The following is a 24527-nucleotide window of genomic DNA, read 5'->3' as shown; positions in this document are numbered from 1 at the left end:
TAGAAATAGAAATAGAAATTGATTAGGTATTTTGGGGAGAAGTAATTTGTTAATAATGCTGTGAGGGTTGCTAATGCATCACTGTTTTGTGGACAATAATTGATGATTTTTGTGGTCATCATGTAGAGACTTTGAAACCAGGACACACATTCTTAGACTAATCTACTCTACTCGACTCATGTACCTAGACAATGACATATTTTTAATAACACATGGATTTTAAAGAGGAGCTCAGTCCGTGACATGCAGCTCTAATGAAAACAAGATGCAAGTTGAGCAGTGGGAAAGCTTATCAGGTTGCAACAATGCTTGCCAAATGTTAAACGGTGGCACGGTAAATACAAAGGATCTGAGAGGCAGTAAATAAAGAGGCAATGGCGGCTTATTATTATAGTGGAAGAGTACTTGCTGCAACTGACAGAGATATTTTTTGAGCTCACTAACGTGCTGATTTGTACCGTGTACTTTGGAAATGAACCCCCCACAGCTGCACTTCAAGCTCTCTCAGAGATGCCAATCAAAATGTCAAACCCCTGAGTGTAGCTTGACAGTACAGCATTTTACAGAATGTTCATAAGGAAAATGATTTGGGTTTTCTATCATGCGTATGTATCTCTTTTCTGGGGCATTGTTAGTTATTTGGGTTACATAAAGGTTAGTTGCATTTAACAATTCAGTTTGAACAGTTTTGTTTCTTTTCTTAAAGCAGCAGTAAGGGAAATTGGAGCAAATATGATTAAAAAAAAAAGTTTATAGGTGGAAGGTGACAAAAATAAAGAGAGATTTTGGTAAAGTTTTATGTTTTTAAACTACATTTTAGTCTTGTCTTTTTCCGTCAACGATATTGCATGTTTGATATCGTCACCATTAGTGTTTAATGACGTCCTTGCTGCCTCGTCATTGTCTCGTCTTAATCATGGAAAAAATTCAAACATTTTGTCATAGTTTTCATTAAAGAAATTAAAACTGTTTACCATCCCTCTTGGTGAAAGGGAATAGAACTGAATCATATGTCCACATTTCAGTATAATTTCCGGCCATATTTTTCCCACCCACTTTGATTACATAACCTCTGTTGTTTATCCCCATTTCTGAAGACCTTAAACCTAAAAAGAATCATTATCCTTGAGGATTACAAGGCTCTTCTTTCATATCACTACTTCATTTGCATACAGATGGAACATACTATCACTTGGTTTCATTTCATTCCTAGTTAACTGGCAGAAAGAAGGTCAGGAAGTTAGCTTTGTAACCTCGACCTCAATCCATCTCTGTGCTAACTGTGCCAGGCCCAGCTCATTTATTGCTCACCTTGCATTTCTGGCAGTGTCAATACACTGGAGAGAAATAGAAACAGAGAGGGAGGGAGACAAATAGAGAGGGAGTGACGGAAAGGATGGGAATAGCGAGGAAGAGGACTGTACAGGAGGAAGAGGAAAAAGGGAGTGAAAGAGACATTGAAAAGACCCAGAGTTGCCTCGGCCAATTTCCCAGACGTCCCATTTTAAAATACAGTTATTGAGTTGTTGTTCATTTCTCATTCATTCGATAAATACAGACTGGCATTGACTCTGCAGCACTTTCACAGTGACCATGAGATATTCTGTTTCAGGCTAATGTGCGCACTATGAGGTCTGCCAGTGAATATGAACCTTGATCGGACTATAAAATGCTAATTTGAAAATCTCCACTAATCACCAAATCCAATACAATACCTGCACATGCACTGATCACATCATTATCAAACATATGTGCAATAAGAAGTATGAGTATTTTACATTACTGTATATGATATACACTATTTTTCTTTACTTAAATTGTCTTAGAGCAATTATTTTACTTGTTTTGAAAGCCTTGCTAAAACACACCCCAGCAGAGGTCAATGTATTAAATGGAAAACTATGTACTCCTCTGTTCAGAGTTCATTCTTCATACCACCAGCGTACTCCCTCTGTTTATGCTTCTGGGTATGCCCTCTCTGTTACCCGCCTCTTCTCCAATCAATATAATTTTCTCACCTTTTGTACTAACAGGCAGTCTCGGTTTCAATTCTTTGAAAGTTCTTTCCAACTTTTGTTGCCTATAGCTGTGAAAACTTAAAGCCAAACGGACTCAATGAGGGATTCAAAGGGATTTAACTTTGATAAGCAGATTCAGTACTGGATTAAAATGCTAACTCTGCTCCCAGTTTACTCTATTTAAGGCAGGAGGGATTCACAAAATGAACACACTTGAAGGCGGGGCAACAAAAAGCATCCTTCATACAGAGGAGTGGGGTAGGGATAAATATGGAGATATGTTTGTTCGTGTGACAGACGTAGTAGTTTGCTTAATTTTTCAACTCTGCACATCTGGCCAAACGGACGTGATTGACGTTTTTTTAAAGTTACAAAAAATGTCAGCCCCTCTATTTGGACATATAAAGGCGTGGGAGCGGGAGTTTTCGATGACGTTAAATGATCTGACAAGCACTTTGTTTGAAGCATGCTGACCCCTCTCATATGTATGCTGCTTTTACTACAGGAGCTATTTGATTTTTCAGTACTCCTGGAGCAAGCAGGCCATGGCTCTTCAAGCCTCTATATCCTTCCCACTAACTTCTGTCAGCATTGAGCTGAGGGATATATATGTACCCTGAATTATTTAGACTGTCACTTATGCATATTTAATGCCCCAGTGTCCTTTTTCCCTTTTTATGGCGCTGTGAAATACTACTGTCTCTCCTTCTCTGCAGTCTGCACCTTCCTGTGTGTGTGTGGAAGTACAATTCTGAAGTTTAGTTAGCTTAGCTCAGCATAGTGGGCAAACACACATGGATGGAATCTACCTATAGCCTGGATGCAGGAGTAGATACATCATTGATATACTTAACATTTCACAGAAACACAAACAGATTAAATGTGGCCGCTGTCAATGAACCAAAGAGCTGCTTTGTTGCCTCAGCTTTTGGCAAGTGCACAGCGTTGTCGTGGGCAGTAACAAGCCCTCGATTCTTGAGTTGACACCTTAGAATCAAATAAATCAAATCCAGGCAACTGACTAGTAAGCACTAAAATAAAATATAGAGCTAGATTCGTGACTGGGATTGAGAGCCTGCTATAAAACCTCAGCTACCGGGCCAATGCTTCCTGTCCCTGCGAATTGAGTGAATGAAGTTATAGATGAGTGCTGTTGTTCAGGACAAGTAACCTTCAATGGTCAAATATGCTGCTTGTGTTACTTACATGACTCTTTTCTCTTTCCCAACCCTGTCTTGTCTCCAGTCATGAGTGCACAGGGCTTACAGGCCAAGGATAAAACTGGCTCCAGCGACCCTTACGTCACCGTCCAGGTGGGCAAGACCAAACGCAGGACGAAGACCATCTTCGGCAACCTCAACCCGATCTGGGATGAGAAGTTTTACTTGTGAGTGCTCTCTATTAATTTGACCTCTATCCGACCAGATAATCCCCACTAAGATTAAGGGTCATCTGTTCGAGGGAATCTTAAGGCTTTAGTAGATACGTAAAAGATTTATTACTGACTCTGATTTAATAGCTTGGGAAATTACTATCAGTTATGACATGTTACACACCAGCTGCCCTGCAGAGATTTTGGAGATGCAGACTCGGCGAAAAACGGCTTTACGATGGCATCCATCTGTGTAGACAACACTGATCTCAGCTCTGTTAAGAAACAACTATACTACTGCTTTAGTAGTATATGGCTTCTCATGCGGTATGACCCCTCCATGGTGCTGCTGATCTGTTTCTTTCACACACAGTGTGTGTGTGTGGGTTCAGCTGGTAGGTTATTCTGCAAATCTAACCCGAAGTGTTGCAGGTTGGCAATGACTGTAAGTGAGTTTCCAGGAGACTATTTTGAACATTTACTTGACCCCCAAATCAGCAGTTTCGAAAATGTGGAAAATTGTAGCCTTTGAGAACTCTGTTCTAGGCTCGCTGTGCTTACCCCCTATAAATTCAGTTGTCTTTGTTTAGCAGAGAGCCAGAACTCGAAAATAAGACTCAGGTAGAAAAGGAAAATGTAATTTTATCTGAAGAGCTGTAGAACTCAACTCAAACCTGGGTGCAAAATAGTATTTTTTAGTAGTACTTAGCGGTTGTTCTGCTATAATTTGAGCATCAGATTTCCAACAGGTGTCCTGTGCATCAGGACAGTTCAAGAAGTAAGAGCAAAGGTTTACCACAACGACTTGCAAAGTTTGTAATGCAGTCATATGTCGGCAGGGTTAGTACGGTCTTGAATAACCCTGAAAAGTCACAGAATTTTCCATTTTCCAGGCCTGAAAAAGTTTTGGAAACACATGAAATCCTAAAAGTCTTGCGAAAAGTAATGCAAAGTTGCATAAATATGTTTAATACATATCAGTTTTAAACATGACCTGTGTATATTTAAAATAGGACTGTCAATCAATTAAAATATTTAATTGTGATTAATAGCATGATCTTAAAGGGAGATTCATCAAGTATTTAATATTCTGATCAACATGGGAGTGGGCAAATATGCTGCTTTATGCAAATGTATGTATATATTTATTACTGTAAATCAATTTACAACACAAAATAATGAAAAGGGACATTGTCCAGAAACCCTCACAGGTACCGCATTTAGTATAAAAAATATGCTCAAATCATAACATGGCAAACTGCAGCCCAACAGGCAACAACAGCTGTCAGTGTGTCAGTGTGCTGACTTGACTAAGACTTGCCCCAAACTGCATGTGATTATCATAAAGTGGGCATGTCTGTAAAGGGGAGACTCGTGGGTACCCATAGAACTCATTTCCTCGCCAAAATGTAGCGTACGTTTAGAGCGTTATTTAACCTCCTTCCTGACAAGCTAGTATGACATGGTTGATACCAATGGATTTGATTTTCTAGTTTCATATGATAACAGTATCTTCACTATAGCTTTAAAACTGAGCCTGATACAACCTCCGAAAGATTGATTACGTTAATGCATTAAAGAAGTTAGTGACGTAAAATGAATTTGCGTTAATGCGTTATCGTGTTAACTTTGACAGCCCTAATTATAATTAATATAAAGTGACTACCTCTACCTGTACAGTGTTGTGAGCTGCCTCTAATAAGAGAAATTATGTCCTGAGACACAACTCAGAGTCACAGACGAATGAAGCCCAAAACCAATGATTTGTTAATGTTAATTATCACGTAAAAATCATATAAATTAATCAAAACAGATTTTCAATGCAGTGAACTGTGTGCCACTATTGTGCTTAACATCAGACAAAACTCTTAAAACTTGTAAAACAAAACCTTGAGTACATATATTATAGTTATTATACACACTTTTCATGCATAAAACGCAAAAACTACAGAATATTCGGTCATGAAAATTGTTTATTAAGTTATGGAAAAGCCATGGAAATCCACTGGCCAAAATGTGTATGAACCCTGTATGCATATTCAGTCTTTCTGGACCTATCTGTAAAAACAAACACAAAGATAATGTGCCATATAATTACACCCAGGTCTGGCCGTAACCCACCTTTGCATTATGTATTTATTTTTCTAACTCTTTTTAACTGTAATCCTATGTCTGGAGATGAGGCACTGGGGATCCACTGTTAAAGGATCAGGGAGAGTATGTCATGTTTACTTAAACCAAAGAGAGAGAGAGCAGCTAATGGCATTTTTTATTCATGCAAGCCGCGAGTTTTCTAGCGTCGTTCCCTCGGAGGTTTCTGTCTATAGTTCTAGGTCATGTAAGGAACCATATATTATTTAATGTGAAGGTATTTTTATGTGTGCATGTCCTATGCCAGTCTCAAACAAGGCTCCACACCTGTAATGAGACTCCAGTGGTGGCTCCCTCCCATTACAACAGGGATGTAGATTAATAGAGCGATGCATTACTGTGTGCTTGGCAGAGAGCGAAGTCCCGGGCTAGTGGAGCAGCAGCAGCAACCAGTGCTTCCCCCGGAAAGGGATTAGTTAAAAAAATAAAAATAAATACTGCAGATACTGTTTCTCTGGCTGTGGCACCCAAGATGTCATTAGAGCAAAATGTAATCTGTCGGTTTTAATTCCAGAGCCGAACAGTCTGACCCCATCTGAAGCTAAGTGCTTTGGCCACCTCTGTTCTATTTAGCAGAGTCGTTATTGTGAAGCGTCTGTCAGCTGCACGGAGAACCATAGAGACGGACGTTAAGCTTTCACAAACATATTATCCATGCTATGAATGCAGTCATTCGTGTGACATTCAGCTCTTTTCTGATGAAATTAGCATGCAGTGGGAGTAAAAATATAGAGATGCAGAGTAAAGGTCATGCCATGTCTTGGGGTAATTCCTCATTGCAGGCAGAGAGCCCTTCTCCACACGCTCGCTCATACACACCCATGTGCGTACACAAGCACACACATTCTCTCGTTTGAATCCAGGCAAGAATTGTTCTCCATGTGTTACTTCAGCGAGGCGTCTGAGCTCGTGTTTATACTTGAATTGTGCATTTGACTGTCATTCTGCTCTACTGAACACCCCGACCTGATGAGCTGTCACTGAATGTTCTGTTGCTGCTGCTGTTGTTCATGTTGTCGTGATTGTTTTGACCTGTCATAATCATCTTCCAAATCACAGCGAATGTCACAACGCCACCGATCGCATCAAAGTGCGCGTGTGGGACGAGGACGATGACATCAAATCACGGGTGAAGCAGCACTTCAAGCGCGAGTCAGATGATTTCCTGGGCCAGACCATCATCGAGGTTCGCACTCTCAGTGGAGAGATGGACGTCTGGTACAATCTAGGTATGTTAGCCCATTTGATCTCAGAGTATTCGTACAAGAGATGTTGATGAACTCAAAATGACAGTGGCAGTTATTATGGCACTTATCCAGATACAATGTTTATTTTATGTGACATTTAGATTTTTTTATATACAGTACAACGCAGATATGATATCTGAGTTTTGGGATTAATACCAAAACAAAAGAACTTTTTTTTTTTTTTTACCTTTTACAAAAGTAGTCAAAACTCTCAAATGTCTAATGTTGTCTGAATGCAAGCAGCCACACAAGAGCTTTGCGTAAATAAATAAAAAAAGTCTTAGATTAACAAAAGTATGATTACAAATAATAAAATAAATTATATTCACAATTTCTCAGAGGCCACGGTGATGTCTTCAATTTCCAGTTTTGTCTGACAACAATCATCACATTTGAGATGCTGAAACCAGGGAATGTATGCCATAATGCCGATTAATTTTCTCTCGATTGAGTTGACTAATCGATTAATTGACTAATCGTTGCAGCCTTACTTGACATTTTCCGATTTCAGTGTTTTGCACACGTTAGGATCTGTACCAACAAGGTGCTGTGTTTTGATGACCAGCCCCAGTTACCATTAAAATGATGATTACGACACATTTCACAAGGTTTATATACCATAAGGATGACCCCAAAAGAGTTGACTATTCGACGATTCAATCTAAGGCTCCTGATTCAACCGCTAATCTCACAGCCAAATCGTTGCAGTGGCGGAAAATGTGGTTATGAAAAAAAGGATCATTCCATTCGGGCTCTATGTGGGCTCAATAAATCATGATATATAGCCTGTTTTGATTAAAATATCAGCCTATTAATAATACTGTTAATATAAATTAGAAAATAACTCATGTGCTTTCAATCACTCTCCTTAATGTGCATGAATAAATCACCATGTAGATTAAGTTGCACTATTCCGATTTGAGGGACCGTCGGAGCAACATCGGCTAAATAACAAAACCATAGGGCGACTGTTTCAAAATCAAGAATTCACTTATTAATCAGAGCCCTCACATCAGAACGTAGCACTATCAGAGCACAAAATATATTTTGAATTTATGAACGATTCTTTAAAATCAGCCTGTGTGCGGCTCTCTCTCTCATTGATTATCTGTGGAAATGCTACAATGTGGGGAAATGGAATTATGACCGGAAGTCCTATTTACAACCACGAAAAGCAAACAGGCTAAGAAACCAATTCTCTCTATCGATCTCCGCTACGTTTCAGTACTTCGGACAGCTCCACTTCTACACCAAAACATACAGCGCAGTCCATAGTCGCATGTATCTCGGCCAATCATTTTGTTGTTTTTACTATTTTTCTATAGATAGATACACATAAAGCACATAAAGCTTAAACAAAGTGGAACAATCTCAGAAAACAACATGATTCAACGATCAGTCGACGTTAAGCAACACTTGACCAATCAGATTTGACTATATGAATTCTTAGTTGGGGGACACACCTAATATTCCATGTTCATGTGAACTCTTTATATCTTCCTCTAAACATTAAACAGCCATTAGACAGGATATTAGGTTAAATGTATGGTCAGATAAAGTGTGTTCCACCATTACTCTCCATGTAGCAAGAAGCCACAGAGACCTGTGGTTCAGTTCGGGTGCTGCTGCTGTTGATGCAGGGTCTTTCTCTGTTTCTCCATGTAGCATTAGGTTGAGTATGCAGCATAATGGGGGCTCTCACTTCTGTTCAAGTATTATGACTGGCGGGTGCTGTCTTTGTTTGCCTCTCTAGCTAAAAGGAAGCAATTTGTGGTAATTTTGACCCCTGACCGCTGCTGCTGCTCTGTGCCTTTTTAAATGTCCACAATGAATGTTTAAACAGGCCTTCGCTGGTGTGGGTGTCCACCCCTCCAGCTGCTCTCCTCTCTATAAGCCACTTCAGCTCCTCTTCAATCTGGGCTTTTGCGTTTACAGCGCTAGTCTCTGTCGCTTTGTCACGTTGTTATTTTTCACTTGTCTGTCTCTAGACCAACTGACAGTAGGGGGACAATTTGCCTCATTTGATAAAGTAGAGATGAATTGTATATGAGAGAGCATAGGGGGGCATTTAAAGTCTGTTACGAACCCCAGCAGCTGTGGAGTCATTAGCTCTCAGATCTGTCAGGATTGTGTGTGCATCTTTGTGGCTGTGTGTGTGTGTGTGTGTGTGGCTGTATGTGAGCATGCAAGAAATACAGTATGTGTTGATATTGGCATGCACAAAATAAACTCACTTCCCTCAAACCTATAGCCCATTATAGCCAGTGATATTGCCAATACAAGTGTTTTCCCCTACATTAAAACTGTATGGCTGTGAGCGTAGATATGATGTCATTTGTAGTTTACAGGACCTGATGTCATGCCATTATTTCTACTATTTCTTGTTATTCATGTTGTATGATTTAGATGATGTCATAAATGTCTTTAGTTTTTCATCTTTTAGTGTTTTATATGTCACTCTGTTATGGTGTGGTCAAGGACAGATTTCTAGCGAGGTGGACAATAACGTTTATTGAATTGTGCAGTTTTTATAAAAAAAAAAAAAAAAATTAGAAAATATTTTTGTATAGGCCTTTCATTTGTTCCACCGTCAGCTATTGTGAGAAAAATGTGAAGGCCAAACTACAGCAGTGACACACAATTTAGAAAGTTATGAAGAGACAGAACAAGATATAGGCAGTCTTAGCTGGTCTTCCTAGTGCATAGTAACTGTACGGCATCATCATCCAGGATAAAGGAAACATCATTTTTTTCTGTAAGTCTCGGAAAACAGATTGTGGAGTTTAAAAAGTGAGCAAAAAATGTTACTTTAATATAATAGTTTATGTGGATTTAGGTTGTCACATGCTGACTCACCTTCCAAAGATGTGGTTTGCAATTTGTATAGTTAATTTCCAGTTATGACTAACTCTGCTTGGTTGTGTGTTACAGATAAAAGGACTGACAAGTCTGCGGTATCTGGTGCCATCAGACTGAAGATCAGTGTGGAAATGAAAGGGGAGGAGAACGTGGTTCCTCCTCACGGCCAGTACACCTGTTTACATGAGGTAACCATCATTATGTGATTCAATATAAGACAAAATTAGTTCTCATTCAACTCCAGTCATTATCTTTGGGGAGCTAAGCATTACGTTTGCAAAGACAAGTACTAAAGAAAACACACTTTGTTGTGATTACATGGGAAAACAGGATTTGTCAGCAATCAATAGTTACAGCATTGTAAAAAAAAAAAGTCCCCAGCTGAGATAAGGGTTTTCATCTGCTGGCGTACATGATCTCTTTTATTACTTGTTGGGACACTGTGCTCCATCACCGTAACCCGTTCTGCCTTATCTCTCATGCCACTCACAGAACCTGTTCCACTACCTGACCGAGGTGAAGAACAGCGGGGTAGTGAAGATCCCGAAGGTGAAAGGGGACGAGGCGTGGAAGGTCTACTTTGACGACGTGTCTCAGGAGATAGTGGACGAGTTCGCCATGAGATACGGAGTGGAGTCCATCTATCAGGCTATGACGTGAGTACCACCCTGATCTATGGCCTTTTACCTCGCCAATCTGTCATTGTCTCATTCGGCAGAGTGGAGGAGAGAAAGAGATCAGAGAAGGAGAAACAGAAGGAGAAGAGGAGTAGTAAAGATGTCTCCTCAGCAGAATCAGAGCTTTGGAGGACTATCGAGCTCCTAAGTTTGATTGATTAATTGCTGGTCTCTTGGAAAAACTCCCAACCTGCCTTGGTCACGTTGATCATGGACACACATAATCCGTCTCGTTTCCCCTCACTCTCTCTCTGTCTCTCTGATCCTCTGTGACCCTGTCCATCCATAAATGTCTCTCTGCGTTTCCTTTACACACACACACACACACACACTAAACACAGATGCATGCAAAGACACACCACCCGAAACATTGAAATCGTTGAATATTGATCAAGGTCATGTTACATCGTGCAGTGTGGATGTCATGGTTACCACTGCAGAAGTCCGCATCATGCATCTAACCTTGCATGTATCTATCTGTGCAGTGCACAAGTGGCCACTGTAGCTTTTTTTGTCTTTTTGCAGCACACATTCATGGCCAGATTTACTACGTTTTGTGTGCGCCTCACTTCAGATGAAGTGTTTCCCATTTACAGTATCAGGTTATTTTTGTGGCCCACTGAAATAGATTTCCCCCCATCCAAAAGGATTGTGCAATTATTATTGTTTCCTTTCTGGTACATACTGTTTAAAGTCTGCCAGAATAATGCATTTACAATATTTGACCAACACCACACAAAGAGGATACGAGCTGTTATGGCCGTGTGGTCATTAAACTCATTAAACTGACTCACTAAGATGGTCACAAACTGCAGCAATAGCACTCTGGAAAAGTAATTTTCATTTTATATTTGGTTGCTGTTACTTGAAAGTCTTTTAAGACATAAGACACCATCTATGTCATCCATCTACTCTAGTCAGGGCTTCCATCAGAGTTATTTCTTGTACTTTCAGTGTTTGTTTTTTTACAATCTATACTTTGTTATGCTTCTTAGTATGTAGGGATATAAACAAAAAAATCATCTGGATGCCCCCATTATATATACAACCTCCAAATGCAATTCTGACCTCTTCAATTCCCACTAATCATAAACAGCCACACAGTTTTTATATAGACTTTAATACAAAGAAATCATGCTTTATTGTTTGATTAATTTAGGTACATGGTTGAAATATTATGTTGTGAATTTTAATTTGTATATTTTGTGGGCAGCTAAACATGGAGAATGAAGCAATATGTGGTAGAAGCCCGGCCCAGTTATGGTAGTAATCTAAATACAGATATTTTGTTGTGATATAAACAGATACAGATAGCAGCTTTGGATTACACCCCTTTACTCTTGTGCATAGTTTGCTTATTACTTTTATTGCACTTAATTAATTCAATGAGTAATAATGAGTTAATGAGTATCTGCAACATCACCTCATTGTTATTTCAGTCTGAGTCAGTCTAAAAATCATCACCGAACTGCACCTTTTAAGCTCTCCTTCCCTTTCAGAATATGTTTGTTGGGAAGTCCCAGTGGCTGACTGTGTAATTAGCTGCTTCCTCCGTAAATCAGACTCTAATTACACACAGAATGTGTTGGCAAAATGAATTAAAGGAGCTGCTCACATTTGTCTTTCATGTCCAGATATCTGGGGACCTGCATCCCTGAGATCAGGGACGCTGGAAGTCAGTCAGAGTTGGGACTGCTGAGAGAAAGTCATACTACATGCTCTGCGAAAGACATGTTTGTTTGTTTCTTTTGCTTTAAAGGACCAGTGTGTAACAATTAGGGGGATCTATGGGCAGAAATGGAATATTATATAAATAAGTATGTTTTCTTTCGTGTATAATCACCTGAAAATAAGAATAGTTGTGTTTGCGTTACCTTAGAATGAGCTGTTTATATCTACATAGGGAGTGAGTCCTCTTCATGGAGTCTGCAATGTTGCACCGCCATGTTTCAACAGTAGCCCAGAACGGACAAACCAAACTCTGTTAACTTTTCCTGCTTCAATAACGTTACTCGCTCTTGTCACCACCACTCTCTCTCTCTTACTTCACCACTCACTTCCTAGACACACACACACACACTCTAAGCACTCTACTCTTACAACAGCTGGCTCTAGAGAGGGCCATTCACGTTTCACGTTGGCCACAGTAGCTAATCCTACATGCTTGGCACACGGGAGAAGTTGTAATCTGCAACCACACCACTAACTACTGCCAGATCCTTCACACTGTTTAATTTGAATGGCCAGGATCACTTATGTTTAATAGTTATTAACAGCATTTTACACTCCCCAAAGAAAATGTAAAGGTTTTTTTTTCAAAACTAGACAATTTTATCATCATTTTGGACCATTATTTTTACTATAGATAATGCCCAAAAAGCTTAAAGACAAAACTTGCTGTAGTTGAATAATTATTTTATTATTTATTTACATATAACAGCCTTCGTCTGAGCATTTGATTCCTCTGGTAATGCTTGCCCTGTAAAATCATATTTTGTAAATCAAAAGAGCCATTTCAGAAAACAGAGCATGGTTTTATCAGTTAAATCATTAGTAAATTCATTACTAATAATTCATTAGTAAACAAGCAGTTCCGCCTCGGCATCATAACAGAATGACCGCTAGATGATTCGCTCTCATCGTTGATATTACGTACTGCTTTTGCAGGACGTGAACATTATATCCATAAATTACAGAACCCTCGGTCTCACCCCCCTCCCCTGTGCCGTCTCGTGCGTCAGCTCGTTCGAATGCTCTCCATGTTGATTTTTAGTGCCGCCCATATCCCAAAGTGACCCAAATCTCCCAAATCGTCGTGATTCCATAATAATAAATGACACAATATTAAATGACAATATCCCAAACACTAAAGAATACCAACACCAAAAATGATAAACCATCACAAACGTAATTAACATTACTACAAACATTACTCCTTTCTGAAATCGTCCATGGCTCCTATAGCCCTGATTTTAGAAAAGCAAACTTGAACATCAACATACTGTATGTTGAAGCTGCCACAGTAACTACAGAGTCTACAACATGGAGCTAAAGCATGAGAACTGAGGAGAGGAAGAAGGAGGTCGTGTGTGGAGGTTACTACAGTTTAAATTAATGCATGACAGTGAGGATACAGCCATTTCATACAGGAGAGGAGCGAGGATCTACTGATGCACATTCACCCCGTGGAGGTTCCTACGAGACAGTATAAAACATAGTTTAATAATCATATATTTTTAATTTCCATTTCTGTTAAACAACAGGCCTACAGCTGCAGTAACTCCACTTCCCGAACTGATGCCTGAGATGAAGCAACGCTGAGAAATTGTGTTGAGTCTTGAAATAATTTACTAAACTACATTACAAATTTAGCAACATAAAATACTCCTGCAAAGTTTTTTTTTTAATCTGTTCTGTAGCAAAGTGAGGTCATTGGTTCCTTCAGCTGGCATGTTTGATCCCCCACCCCCTTCTCTCCCACTTTTCTGATAGCAGTGCTGATGACTCAACCTCATATATATCCCACACCAGCTTCTTTCTTTATCTTCCTACTGGCCCCGTAGGGCAAACATGCCATTGGGTTTCTTTTTTTGAGCCCTGCAAAGCTCGATTTAGCTGTTTCGAGGATTCTTCGACACCCCCATTTATAGCCTTTGTGTCCACATAAGTAAGGAGTGGAACTGCTCCGATAATAACACGTATATACTCCGTATAAGTCTTGACACAATTGACGGTTGCTAGGTGACAGACTATTGTGTCAGTGTGACAGGGTATTGCAGCATATGAGGGATTGCAGGGTTATTTTAGTGCAGACAAGTGAAGCAGTAAGTGGCCTTATTACCAGCTCTCTCAGGTTGAGGTAATGCTTCAGGCTTGAACCTTGTTTAAGCTTGGCGGTTCTCATATCAGCGCTTATTATGCTTCATCAGGAATTTATGAAAGCCTTTCCGTTTTCTTCATCATAGAGCCTTGACTCCCAGTCACTCCTGACATGATGGCTGCATAAATCACAGCAGCTGCGAAGACTCAACTATCCCTCCTGTGTCCCACACAACAACCCCCAACATACCCCTCCCTCATGTTCGTTTTCCTCCATCTCACTCTATCACCACTCCCTCACCTCCCAGCAGCCTGTTTCTCATCATCTTTTTCTCATTTCTCCCAGCCATCTGAAACCGTAAGACGATACGTGAGTGTATGTGTGTGTGTAGTGCGCGTCTCATCCGCTGGTAAAAACCAAGGCAGGGTAACACGAGGAGAAGCAACATCTCCCTCTTGAAAATTGGCTCTGGAGATCGAGCTCTAAAAGCACCATGGGAATTCAGCGGATGCCATCATCACTCTCTTCGCATCACTCGCCTAACCTCAAGTGCTCCTGGGTAATTTGGAGGCTGAAAGCAAAGTAATTAAATAGGCCTCCCGATGAGAACATGTTTGTGTTTCTATTTGTGAGTGTGTGCGCGTGTGTGTGTGTGTGTGTGCATGGGCTGCACTCAGGAGGGGGAGTAAATCTGTAATCATTACTCCCCGTAACGCACTGCCTTTTCTAACACTTTGGCTTTATGAAGCAATGACTCAGTGCAGTTTCAAAATCTCTGTTCTCCAGTCTCAATATCCAGCTTCATGATACTTGTGGTTACCTCTAACTTGTGATATAGGAAAAATAGGACTGTCAATCGATTCAAATATTTAATTTCATTTGTCAAGTATTCAATACTCTTATCAACATGCATGGGAGTGGACAAACATGCTTGCTTTATGCAAATGTATGTATATATTTAATATTGGAAATCAGATAAACAACACAAAATTGTCCAGAAACCCTCCCAGGTACTGCATTTAGCATAAAAAATATGCTCAAATCGGTCAGTGTGTCAGTGTGTTGACTTGACTATGACTTGCCCTAAACTGCATGTGATTATCATAAAGTGGGCATGTCTGTAAAGGGGAGACTCGTGGTTACCCATGGAAACCATTTTCATTCACATATCTTGAGGTCAGAAGTCAAGGGACCCTTTTGAAAATGACCATGACAGTTTTTCCTTGTCAAAATTTAGCGCAAGTTTGGAGTGTTTATTATCTTCCTACGCGACTAGCTAGTATGACATGGTAACTATTGAATTCTTTAGGTTTTGTAGTTTCATATGATGCCAGTATACTTATTCTGAGCTCGCTACAACCTAAAAGTCACAAGTTGAGTTAATACATTAAAGAAATAAGAGGTGTTAAAACGAAATTGCTCTATCGCGTTATTATCTCGTTAGCTTTGACAGCCCTAATAAAAAAGCAAATAGTTATATTATCCAACCACTAATTCCTGTCTATAGTATCTGAAAATGAAAGTTGTAAATAATATCAATTTCCTTCTTTTTTGTATTTTGAAGCAACATTATGTGGAATGTAGGCTAGAGGTTATTTGAGTTTTGTTGATACAAAACCCAGCAGATTATAGTGAAATCATTTTTTTTTTGTAGATTTGAGAATGAGCATTTAACAAAAGCTATATTTATAAAGCTCAGCTGGCTTTAAGCTCTCAGGCAAAGCATCCAGATGTTCGGTTGCTATGGGTCACGCTGGAGGCGAAGAAGCCCTTGCGTATATTGTCGTCAGCTGCATTAAAGTAAACATACAGATTATTACACACATACCTTTTTTACATGTCGGTATTCCATCTAGACTAACATTATCTTTTGTCTGCTGTATGAAAGGGTATGGATATGGCAGCCAGTCTCTATGTTCACTATAGGTACCAGTGAATTATAATGTGGGAGGCATTCCACATGGCTTGTGAAGCAGCAGTATGAAGTGTTAAAAGGAGCATATGTTCTTCACTCAAGCAGAGATCCCTGCTCAAACCAGGCCTCCAAGGCTCCGGCACTTAATTACTGCTGCGGAGCGCTGCTATTACAGATGTGTGTCTCTGTGTGTGTGTGTGTGTGGGGGGAAAGAGAGAGAAAGATCAGCGCGAATCTGAAGTGGCAATGCATTGTATGTAGTTAGATTTCGGGGAGTAAAAAGGGCGCTGGAGACGGGAGAAAAGGGAAACAAGATCTATCTAAACCGGAGACAAAAGCCCCTGCTTCAGACCCTCCCCTGGGAATGATCACTTGTGTAATTTTAGTGCACTGCATAGTATTGAGATTCAGTTTGTGCTGGGTTGACATATGTGGTTTCACCTCAGCGGAAAACACTTACCTCGGCAAGTGCTTGAGTTTGTCTCGGTCGTATTTGTTACAAAATGAAACAAACAAGTAAGTTTAATGGTACACAGTCAAATTTACATTCATCTCTTCTGTTCCCCTGGATATGAATATAATTCAGCCCCCACTGGACCCCTTGATCAAACTTACTGGCTCCATCTATTACTTTACAGCCTTATGTCCTTAATAGTATAGGTTATACAGTGGTGATTTATGACATCATTGGCTATGGAGCCACATCTATAGTACATGAGCAGGGCAGTGAACTACTTATGCACTAACTCTTCCACCAGAAGTAATTGTTTGGAACATTAAAAATATGGTCTCTCTTCAGCAGTCAGAAAGGGAACATAATGAAGAAATACTGGACTTCAGTCTGCTCACTTTTTTTTTTTTTACTGAGGTATATGTTTCAAAGGGAAATGTTTCTTAATTCTGTTCTCTTTCAGCGCTGTTGTGGATTTTTGAGGATTACTGAAGAGCAACTCTTTATCATTTTCTCTGTCTGTAATTGTGTTGATGTGGGGTCTCAAACTGTCTTTATGTTTTCATGATTGTCTATTGATCTTTGGTGAAGAATTATCTCTATTTCGTCCAAAAAATCAGTACAGCACCGCCCCTTATGCTCTGTAGAATAATAGCTGTTTCTTCTCCTCTGTAGGCACTTCTCCTGTCTGTCCGCCAAATACATGTGTCCCGGTGTGCCAGCAGTGATGAGCAACCTGCTTGCTAATATCAATGCCTACTTCGCCCACACCACCACCACCACCACAACCACTGCCTCCGCCTCTGACCGATTTGCTGCCTCTAACTTTGGAGTGAGTGCACCTATCGTTGTCTTGCAGTCTAACATCTGCACACTACAGCAGTGATGTATAGTAATATAGTGCTAAAGGAAAATGTGGATTCTCTAGTTCGACTGACGTAACATCTATTGCTGTCTTTTAGTCTGATATTGAACCCTCGACATCACTACCCTTTTGTCGTCATTCTCATTTAGAGTTATTTGTCTAGAGCAAGTTGTGTACTTGAAATCAACAGAAAATCTCAGAGGCTGCCAGTGCTTTGCGATTGAACTTTTAATAAGCTAATGTTGTAAGGCATCAGATAATATTTCCAGGCAGTAAGCCGAGTCTGGCAATATTGCTAAACCCCTCAATTTTGTTCCGGGAAGTAAAAATGAATCACTGCAGTCATAGCAATGCTATCGACCACGCAGTGTTATGCATTTTTAGGCACACAATGCTTTGGGTGTGGCGACACTCTGAACTGAATTATGTAATTTTTCATCCTGACAGAGGGAGAAATTTGTCAAATTACTGGACCAGCTGCATAACTCACTGAGGATCGACCTCTCTAAATATCGGGTATGTATGAACTTTTTGCATGAGGTGTGTTTGTTACTTTTGTCACCTCAAAAGAAGTGTCAGTTTTACAGTCATTACAGTTCAAATTCATCTCAGGTCCACATTAATAGTAGGAAAATTACATTTATTTAGGCCTAATTATCCTATCATTGTTTAATATTTTCACTTACTCACAATTTAAATGTTATTTTTATAAGCCTATATCAGTGTACAGAAAAAAAACATGGGAAATCCATAAAGATAACTAGGTACTTAACTAGAAAATGCCCTCAGACCTCCACCAAGTAGGTAGATAACTGAGCGGTGAAGGTCAAAATCTGTAATTACGGAAAATGTAATTACAGAATACAGTCCTATAATTCCTCAACTGCAGCTTTCACTCTTTTATACAGGGCAGGCACAACAGACTGACTAAAATGCTCATGTGAAGGCACACTGTAGCAGGGCTAACTGACCATACATTTGAATTCTGTATTGTCTACAATTGTGTGGTTGCATATATGCAGCGATAAACACTCTTTCAGCATTAGTTAATACTTTGGCATGGTCTGAATCTGCACTGGAAGGCTGCCTGAACACTGTAGAGAGAAAGACTCGCTTTACAGTCTATGTTTGTTTCGTTCCGTTACATTCAGGTGATGCCGTTATAAATGAAATGTTTGAAGTGTATCCGCAGATTTACCCGACTTCGTTTGAACAGTGTCGGCATACAGTTTGACACAAATCGTTGTCAGTTGAGCTCGACTAACCCGGCTGACCAGGCTAAGCCGACTAGCATGTTACGGCTGATAGACAACAGCTGGTGCGCTGCCAAAACTCGCCCTCTAGAATGTCTGTTCTGTCCGTGCGAGTAGTAGACATAAATAGACTATCCACCTCCCCATCAGCACCTGTAGCGGTCATGGTGAATCCATTAATATTCGGCGGGCTAGATGGGAAGCTTGGCGGGCCGGATGAGGCCTTGTTTTCACTGGACATTGAGTCTATTTTACACACACAAGAGCAATTCTCCTTTTTGTGAAAATGAAGGTTGCCACGTCTGTTTATTGTTTACATCCTTTAAAACTGGCTGTACTTTTGACAGCTAAGGTAACTGCAACCTGGTTGATTTGATAGGCCTCAAGGTTGATTCAACTGTTTACAGTACACCGTGTGCTTACTATATCTGGCTTGGCGCAGCAATCCATTTGCACTTTGTTGTTAATGCCAAATGTGTCTGTTGCCCTCCAAACGTGATTATTGACTGGATTCTCTTCTTTCTTGGATTTAGTCCAGTGTGTATTTTATGCATGCTCGCCTTATTTGAATCACACAGTGTAGTCACACAGGATGCACGTTAATGCCAGATGTTAAGGTGTTATGCTAAATATGGGGAGTAAGACGAGGTAAATGTCATCCATCATATCTATATGATGGCGTCATACCAAGAATGACATTTGATAATGTCACGCGTCACACTCAAGTTCCCATAGTAATAGTTATATGGCTTTGAAGACGCAGTGTGGTTTTAAGATGTGATAATGTAGGATTTGTGAAAAGTGTGATTTGAAAAGGCAGAAATTACAGATAGATACACATGAACCCATCAAAAACAAAAATGACTGAATCAAATTTAATTAATAGCATGATGAATGACTATGAAGTGATTTTGCATTTTTCAGCAGACTGTAGCCAGGGGTGTAGTCAGACGCATAAATATCGATAATCAGCCTATACGGTGTCCAGGGTCCATCAGCAGCTCAAGAAATAGTGGTCCTCATGGTCCAATAAATAGACCGTGTCGTGAGCGTCCAGCACTCTGTCTGCCATGGTGCTTCATGGATTTAGGGCATTCAGCACCTTGTAAACATCTGTAAACTAAGCTATGTCCGCCCACGTTTCTATATGCAGCATCTACAGATGGATTTGATGTTGGCTAATACTCATATAAATAACAAAGATCCTGTTGTTTCAAAATCATTTATAACAGCTGCTTCCAGTAGTGTGCACTACATTAATAAGACAATCGTGTTTGACTCCTGCTGCATGTGTTTTTATTTAACTTAAAGGCTGGGTGGGCAATCTTGAGAAACTAGCGAGAGTGTTGCCAACTCTTTTCCATTGAAAGTAGTTAGAAGCATTGCACATGACAGTCCGTCGCTTCAGGCCTCCCTCCAAAGCCACTCCCCCACTATTATCTTTACGAACATAAACATATCATCATGAATATATATATATATATATATATATATATATATATATATAACATTTTGTTAGTACTCACAGCTGTCAAGCTAGCAGCTTGTGGAAGACTCCGGTGACGCGCAATTAGTGCATGGGCAGAGTGCACCCAGGCAGACAGATAGCCCGTCCAATCATTGTATTTTGGTCAAATGAAATGGTCGGACGGGTTTATTACAGACCTGCGACAGCCACATGTACCGGATTCTTTTCTCCTTTTTTTTGTCAAAGCATTTCATTTATTGATTGCAGTTGGGCTGTAATGAGAATTTCAACAATCTTTACCAACCCTGCCTTTAAGAGACTTACTTTATATTTAAGCTGCAGTATCCAAAGTCATGGGCTTCTTCATTAACTGCTAGCTGCTTAACCATGCATACTGCAGCAAAAACCACGGTGGTGCACAGAGGGGAGTGGAGAGAGGGAGGGACAGCTAAACTCGATAAGCTCCTGCAGGAATAGCCAGTGGCTGTGTGCATCATAACTAGACAAAGGAATAATTTATCAATGACCAAAAAAAGACCTAATATAGTTATAGTTATCTGGATATTACAGCCGAAGATAGAGAGGAAAGGGGAAGAAAGAAGGGACGACATGCTGCAGAAACACCGCTAAGGACTCCGTCCTACCAGATAAGCTGCCGGGGCGCCCCGGTACAGTCGTTTTGCCTTAGTCTTAGTGACTATGTTGAATTGGACCGCATTATAGTGAAATGGGTCTCTAATATTTTTGTCCACTCCAACTTACATATATGCAGGAAATACAATTTCTATGTAAACGAGTGTAGTAACGTTTCATCCCTCACTGAGTCGGTCACACTTTTAGGCATCTGAGTTGTATGATAGCGGTTCATTCGTCATGGTCATTTGTTCGGTGATTGTCACTGAGTGGTGAGCAGCAGGCAACATCTGTTAGCAAGCCCCGCTGCACTGCCGTATATAGAGAATTTTCTGGTTGACCCGTTACAGCCGTCTTTGATGTAAACTGTTGACTGTCAGCATTTGATGCCTCAGTAGGCTACACGTCGTCTGTGTCCACAAAGCTCTGCCATTTGGCATGGTCTCGCTTGACGTGTTGTCTTTTTCTTTGTGTCTGCTCAGTGATAGATGAAATGTACCGGCTTATTGGTGTAGTATACTCTAATAAAAAAAGATAATTATTGTATTGTATAAAATTACATACAATGTGGTAACTAAAATGAGATATACATAAAAAGCTATATTCAATTTTTAAAAAGTATACAAATAAAATCAACAAATACATGAAAAGTAGGGCTGTCAATCGATTAAAAAATTAAATCGTGATTAATCGAAAATTATTCACACATTTTTTATCTCTTCAAAATGTGCCTTAAAAGGAGATTTATCAAGTATTTAATACTCTTATCAACATGGGAGTGGATAAATGTTTGCTTTATGCAAATGTTTGTATAAATTATTATTGTAAATCAATTAACACAAAACAATGACAAATATTTGTCCAGAAACCTTCACAGATACTGCATTTAGCATAAAAATCATATCGTAGCAAACTGCAGCCCAACAGGCAACAACAGCTGTCAGTGTGTCAGTGTGCTGACTTGACAATGACTTGCCCCAAACTGCATTTGATTATCATATAAAGTGGGCATGTCTGTAAAGGGGAGACTCGTGGGTACCCATAGAACCCATTTTCATTCACATATCTTGAGGTCAGAGGTCAAGGGACCCCTTTGAAAATGGCCATGACAGTTTTTCCTCGCCAACATTTACGTTATTTAACCTCCTTCAAGACAAACTAGTATGACATGATTGGTACCAATGGATTCCTTAGGTTTTCTAGTTTCATATGTTACCAGCATCGTCACTCTATAGCTTTAAAACTGAAGCCGCTATAACCTAAAAATTGCAAGTTATGTTAAAGAAATTAGTAGTGCTAAAACAAACGCGTTATTATCATGTTAATTTTGGCAGCCGTAATGAAAAGCTTTTGTTTGAGAATGTTTTTGTACCACCCTCACCCCTGCACATGCTATCAAATTACCCACTAATGAATAGGGAATTCATAAAAAAAAAAAAAAAACAAGAATCAAAAACATTGTTACCCCTCCCTAACTGAAAATAAATTACACAAGGTGCCAATCAAAGATATGGTTAAGATTAAACAAAAGCTGGTAAAATGAAGAAACTGGAATCTGGCAGAAATCCACCACTAATTGCCAGAGATCTGCCACTCGCAGGCCACAAAAGGCGCCTCTGTATTCTACTCAGGCAGATTGAAATCCTGACATACAGTACATAATCTTCCAGAGCAATCCCAGGAGAGCTAAACCTGTTAGACACCACACATCCACAGGCGCACAAAGCCACATCTCTCGCACACACATGCACAGACATCCACACTGCTGTTTGACTGCAGCTACCCACTGACTCCCACACAGGTATGCACCTGAGCAGCCACACACACACACACATCTCCACACTTCTCCCCAGCTGGTGGCCTCGCACAGTGAACTGTAACTGAGAGATGACCCTCTCACCTTTAATGTGACACAAAAGTCAACGTGTGGTTGAGCTGGTGATTGCTTTGGTTCCCCTGTTCTTCGCCACGGCTCGCCGTGTGAAGCCACATGTGATTACAGAGACACACCCTGATAGCAGCAGATCCTCTCGTCTGCTTACAAAGGGAAAAAAAGAGTGGGTGAGAGGAGGACAGCAAGTAGATAGCATGAAAGAGAGAGGACTTAAGGGAGACAGAGAATGGAGTTGCAAATAGTGAGCGAGAGATAAAGAGGATTTGGAAAAAAAAGAGAGTTGGATGAAATAAGCAGAGTTGGGATTTGGACAAAGAGCGAGAGAGTTGGAGGGAAAGAGGGATGGATTTGGATAGGGAAGATAGGAGGAGAAGCAGATGAAGAATGAAAGGAGGCATGCTGGGTGGGCAACAGTGATGGAGGGAGAGGGTTAAGTGAAGGAGGGATGGCCTCTTTTATTTTCAGATGGCCTGGCTGTCTGGCGATGACACGTTCACTGAGAGCAGTCACAGAATATCACGCCGGCTTCACCTGCCAGCGCTGCCCTGCTGCTCTCTTGTCAAGCCTGCCACAGACCAGTGGTTCATGCACACACAGTTCATCCTCTCTCTCACTCTCTCTCATACTCTCTCACTTTCTGAAGCCGTCCCACAGAGCCGGCCTGCCACTGTTGGACAGTAATAAGATTCAGATCTGGCCACTCCGCCCGTTCACCGTATGGATTTCCCCTATAATGACATTCTGAGGGAGATTGAGTTTGCTTTTGTAAAACAGGGGGCTTGAATCAGCAGAGAGGGAGCCGGGGTGCAGCTGCCATTCTACATTTTGCTACATATGCGTTTCTTCCCTTTTAAACTTTATTCCAACAGCCCTGATACACCGTGACACCTTGTGTAGCCAGTATGTCCCAGCTGGGATTTGCAGGTTTCTCTGTGTCGGACATAACGGTTCAGTATTCAGAGCACGCTGCGAGGGATTTGGGCTGTTGGCTTAGTTCGGACAGTTTGATATAAAGTGATGTTTGTTCAGTAAGCACCCTTGGGAGTTATGCGCCATTCTCTTACAATGGATTTCTGTGCTGTATTACAGTGGGCCTTTTGAGAAAAGGTTACTTAATGCAAACACCTGCTTTGTTGCTTTCTATGGTGCAGTAGTTCCTGCTGCCTCCTCCTGTAAGAATACAATAAAATAGCTGTTCCATACTGTACCTGTAGCGTTCTACAGCAGGACTGTGTCATATTCAGCAACATTGAGCTGCTAATGGAGCTGAGAAAGCATCGCATGAACAAAAATTATTCTACTGGGATAGTATCCACAAGGTTGCCCTATAGCAAGATGTACTTGATGCATACCACAGCCTGCTATAGAAGCATACAACCATCCTCTGTCATCCTCACATGGCAGACAAATATCATTTTCTAGTTTCTTCTGGAGGAAGACAATATTTACAGAGAACAAAGCTCAAAATGCACGGTTGCAAGTATTTGGGATAATCTTTCCCTTTGCAGAGCAAAACCTGCATAATCCAGAGCCAACCCTTTGAAATGTATGACAATGTAAAAAGCCAAGTATAAGAGACAAGCTAGTATCACCTTTCACAGAGTGCAGACGATAAGAAACCTCTGTGCCAACTGTGATGGGAAATAAATGCATTATAAAAGTTATTGAAAGGGCACAGACCTCAAAGTCACAAATGTATGAAGTACTGCTCCTAAACTAACAAGAAGGAAACACTGAAGTTCATTGGGTCATTGCATATATACTATATATGTATAGTTTAGTAGAGTTATTTTCTGTGTAACATAATGTTGCATTATATATCTAAACCTCAGCCCAGTTGAAACAGCAGAGGTAGTTAAACCACTTTGAGTGGAGCTTAAGAAATGCCCCTTTTTAACAAAATA

At 40.3% G+C, this 24527-nt stretch overlaps 1 protein-coding gene across 3 annotated transcripts in view; it reads left to right on the top strand.

The window, feature by feature from the left end:
* Positions 1-24527, top strand: part of LOC119480904 (protein unc-13 homolog C) — a 202493-nt gene that overhangs the window by 108097 nt on the left and 69869 nt on the right. For all 3 annotated transcript variants that reach the window (XM_037757559.1, XM_037757550.1, XM_037757541.1), the window contains 6 exons: positions 3264-3405; positions 6601-6770; positions 9720-9835; positions 10140-10303; positions 17186-17342; positions 17823-17891. In XM_037757559.1, the coding sequence (XP_037613487.1) occupies positions 3264-3405; positions 6601-6770; positions 9720-9835; positions 10140-10303; positions 17186-17342; positions 17823-17891 (818 nt within the window). The remainder of the gene's footprint in view (positions 1-3263; positions 3406-6600; positions 6771-9719; positions 9836-10139; positions 10304-17185; positions 17343-17822; positions 17892-24527) is intronic.

The sequence above is a fragment of the Sebastes umbrosus genome, chromosome 2, assembly GCF_015220745.1.
Source record: "Sebastes umbrosus isolate fSebUmb1 chromosome 2, fSebUmb1.pri, whole genome shotgun sequence".
Lineage (NCBI taxonomy): Eukaryota > Metazoa > Chordata > Actinopteri > Perciformes > Sebastidae > Sebastes > Sebastes umbrosus.
Note: the sequence above shows the minus strand (reverse complement) of the source record. Positions and strands in the feature narration are given on the sequence as shown.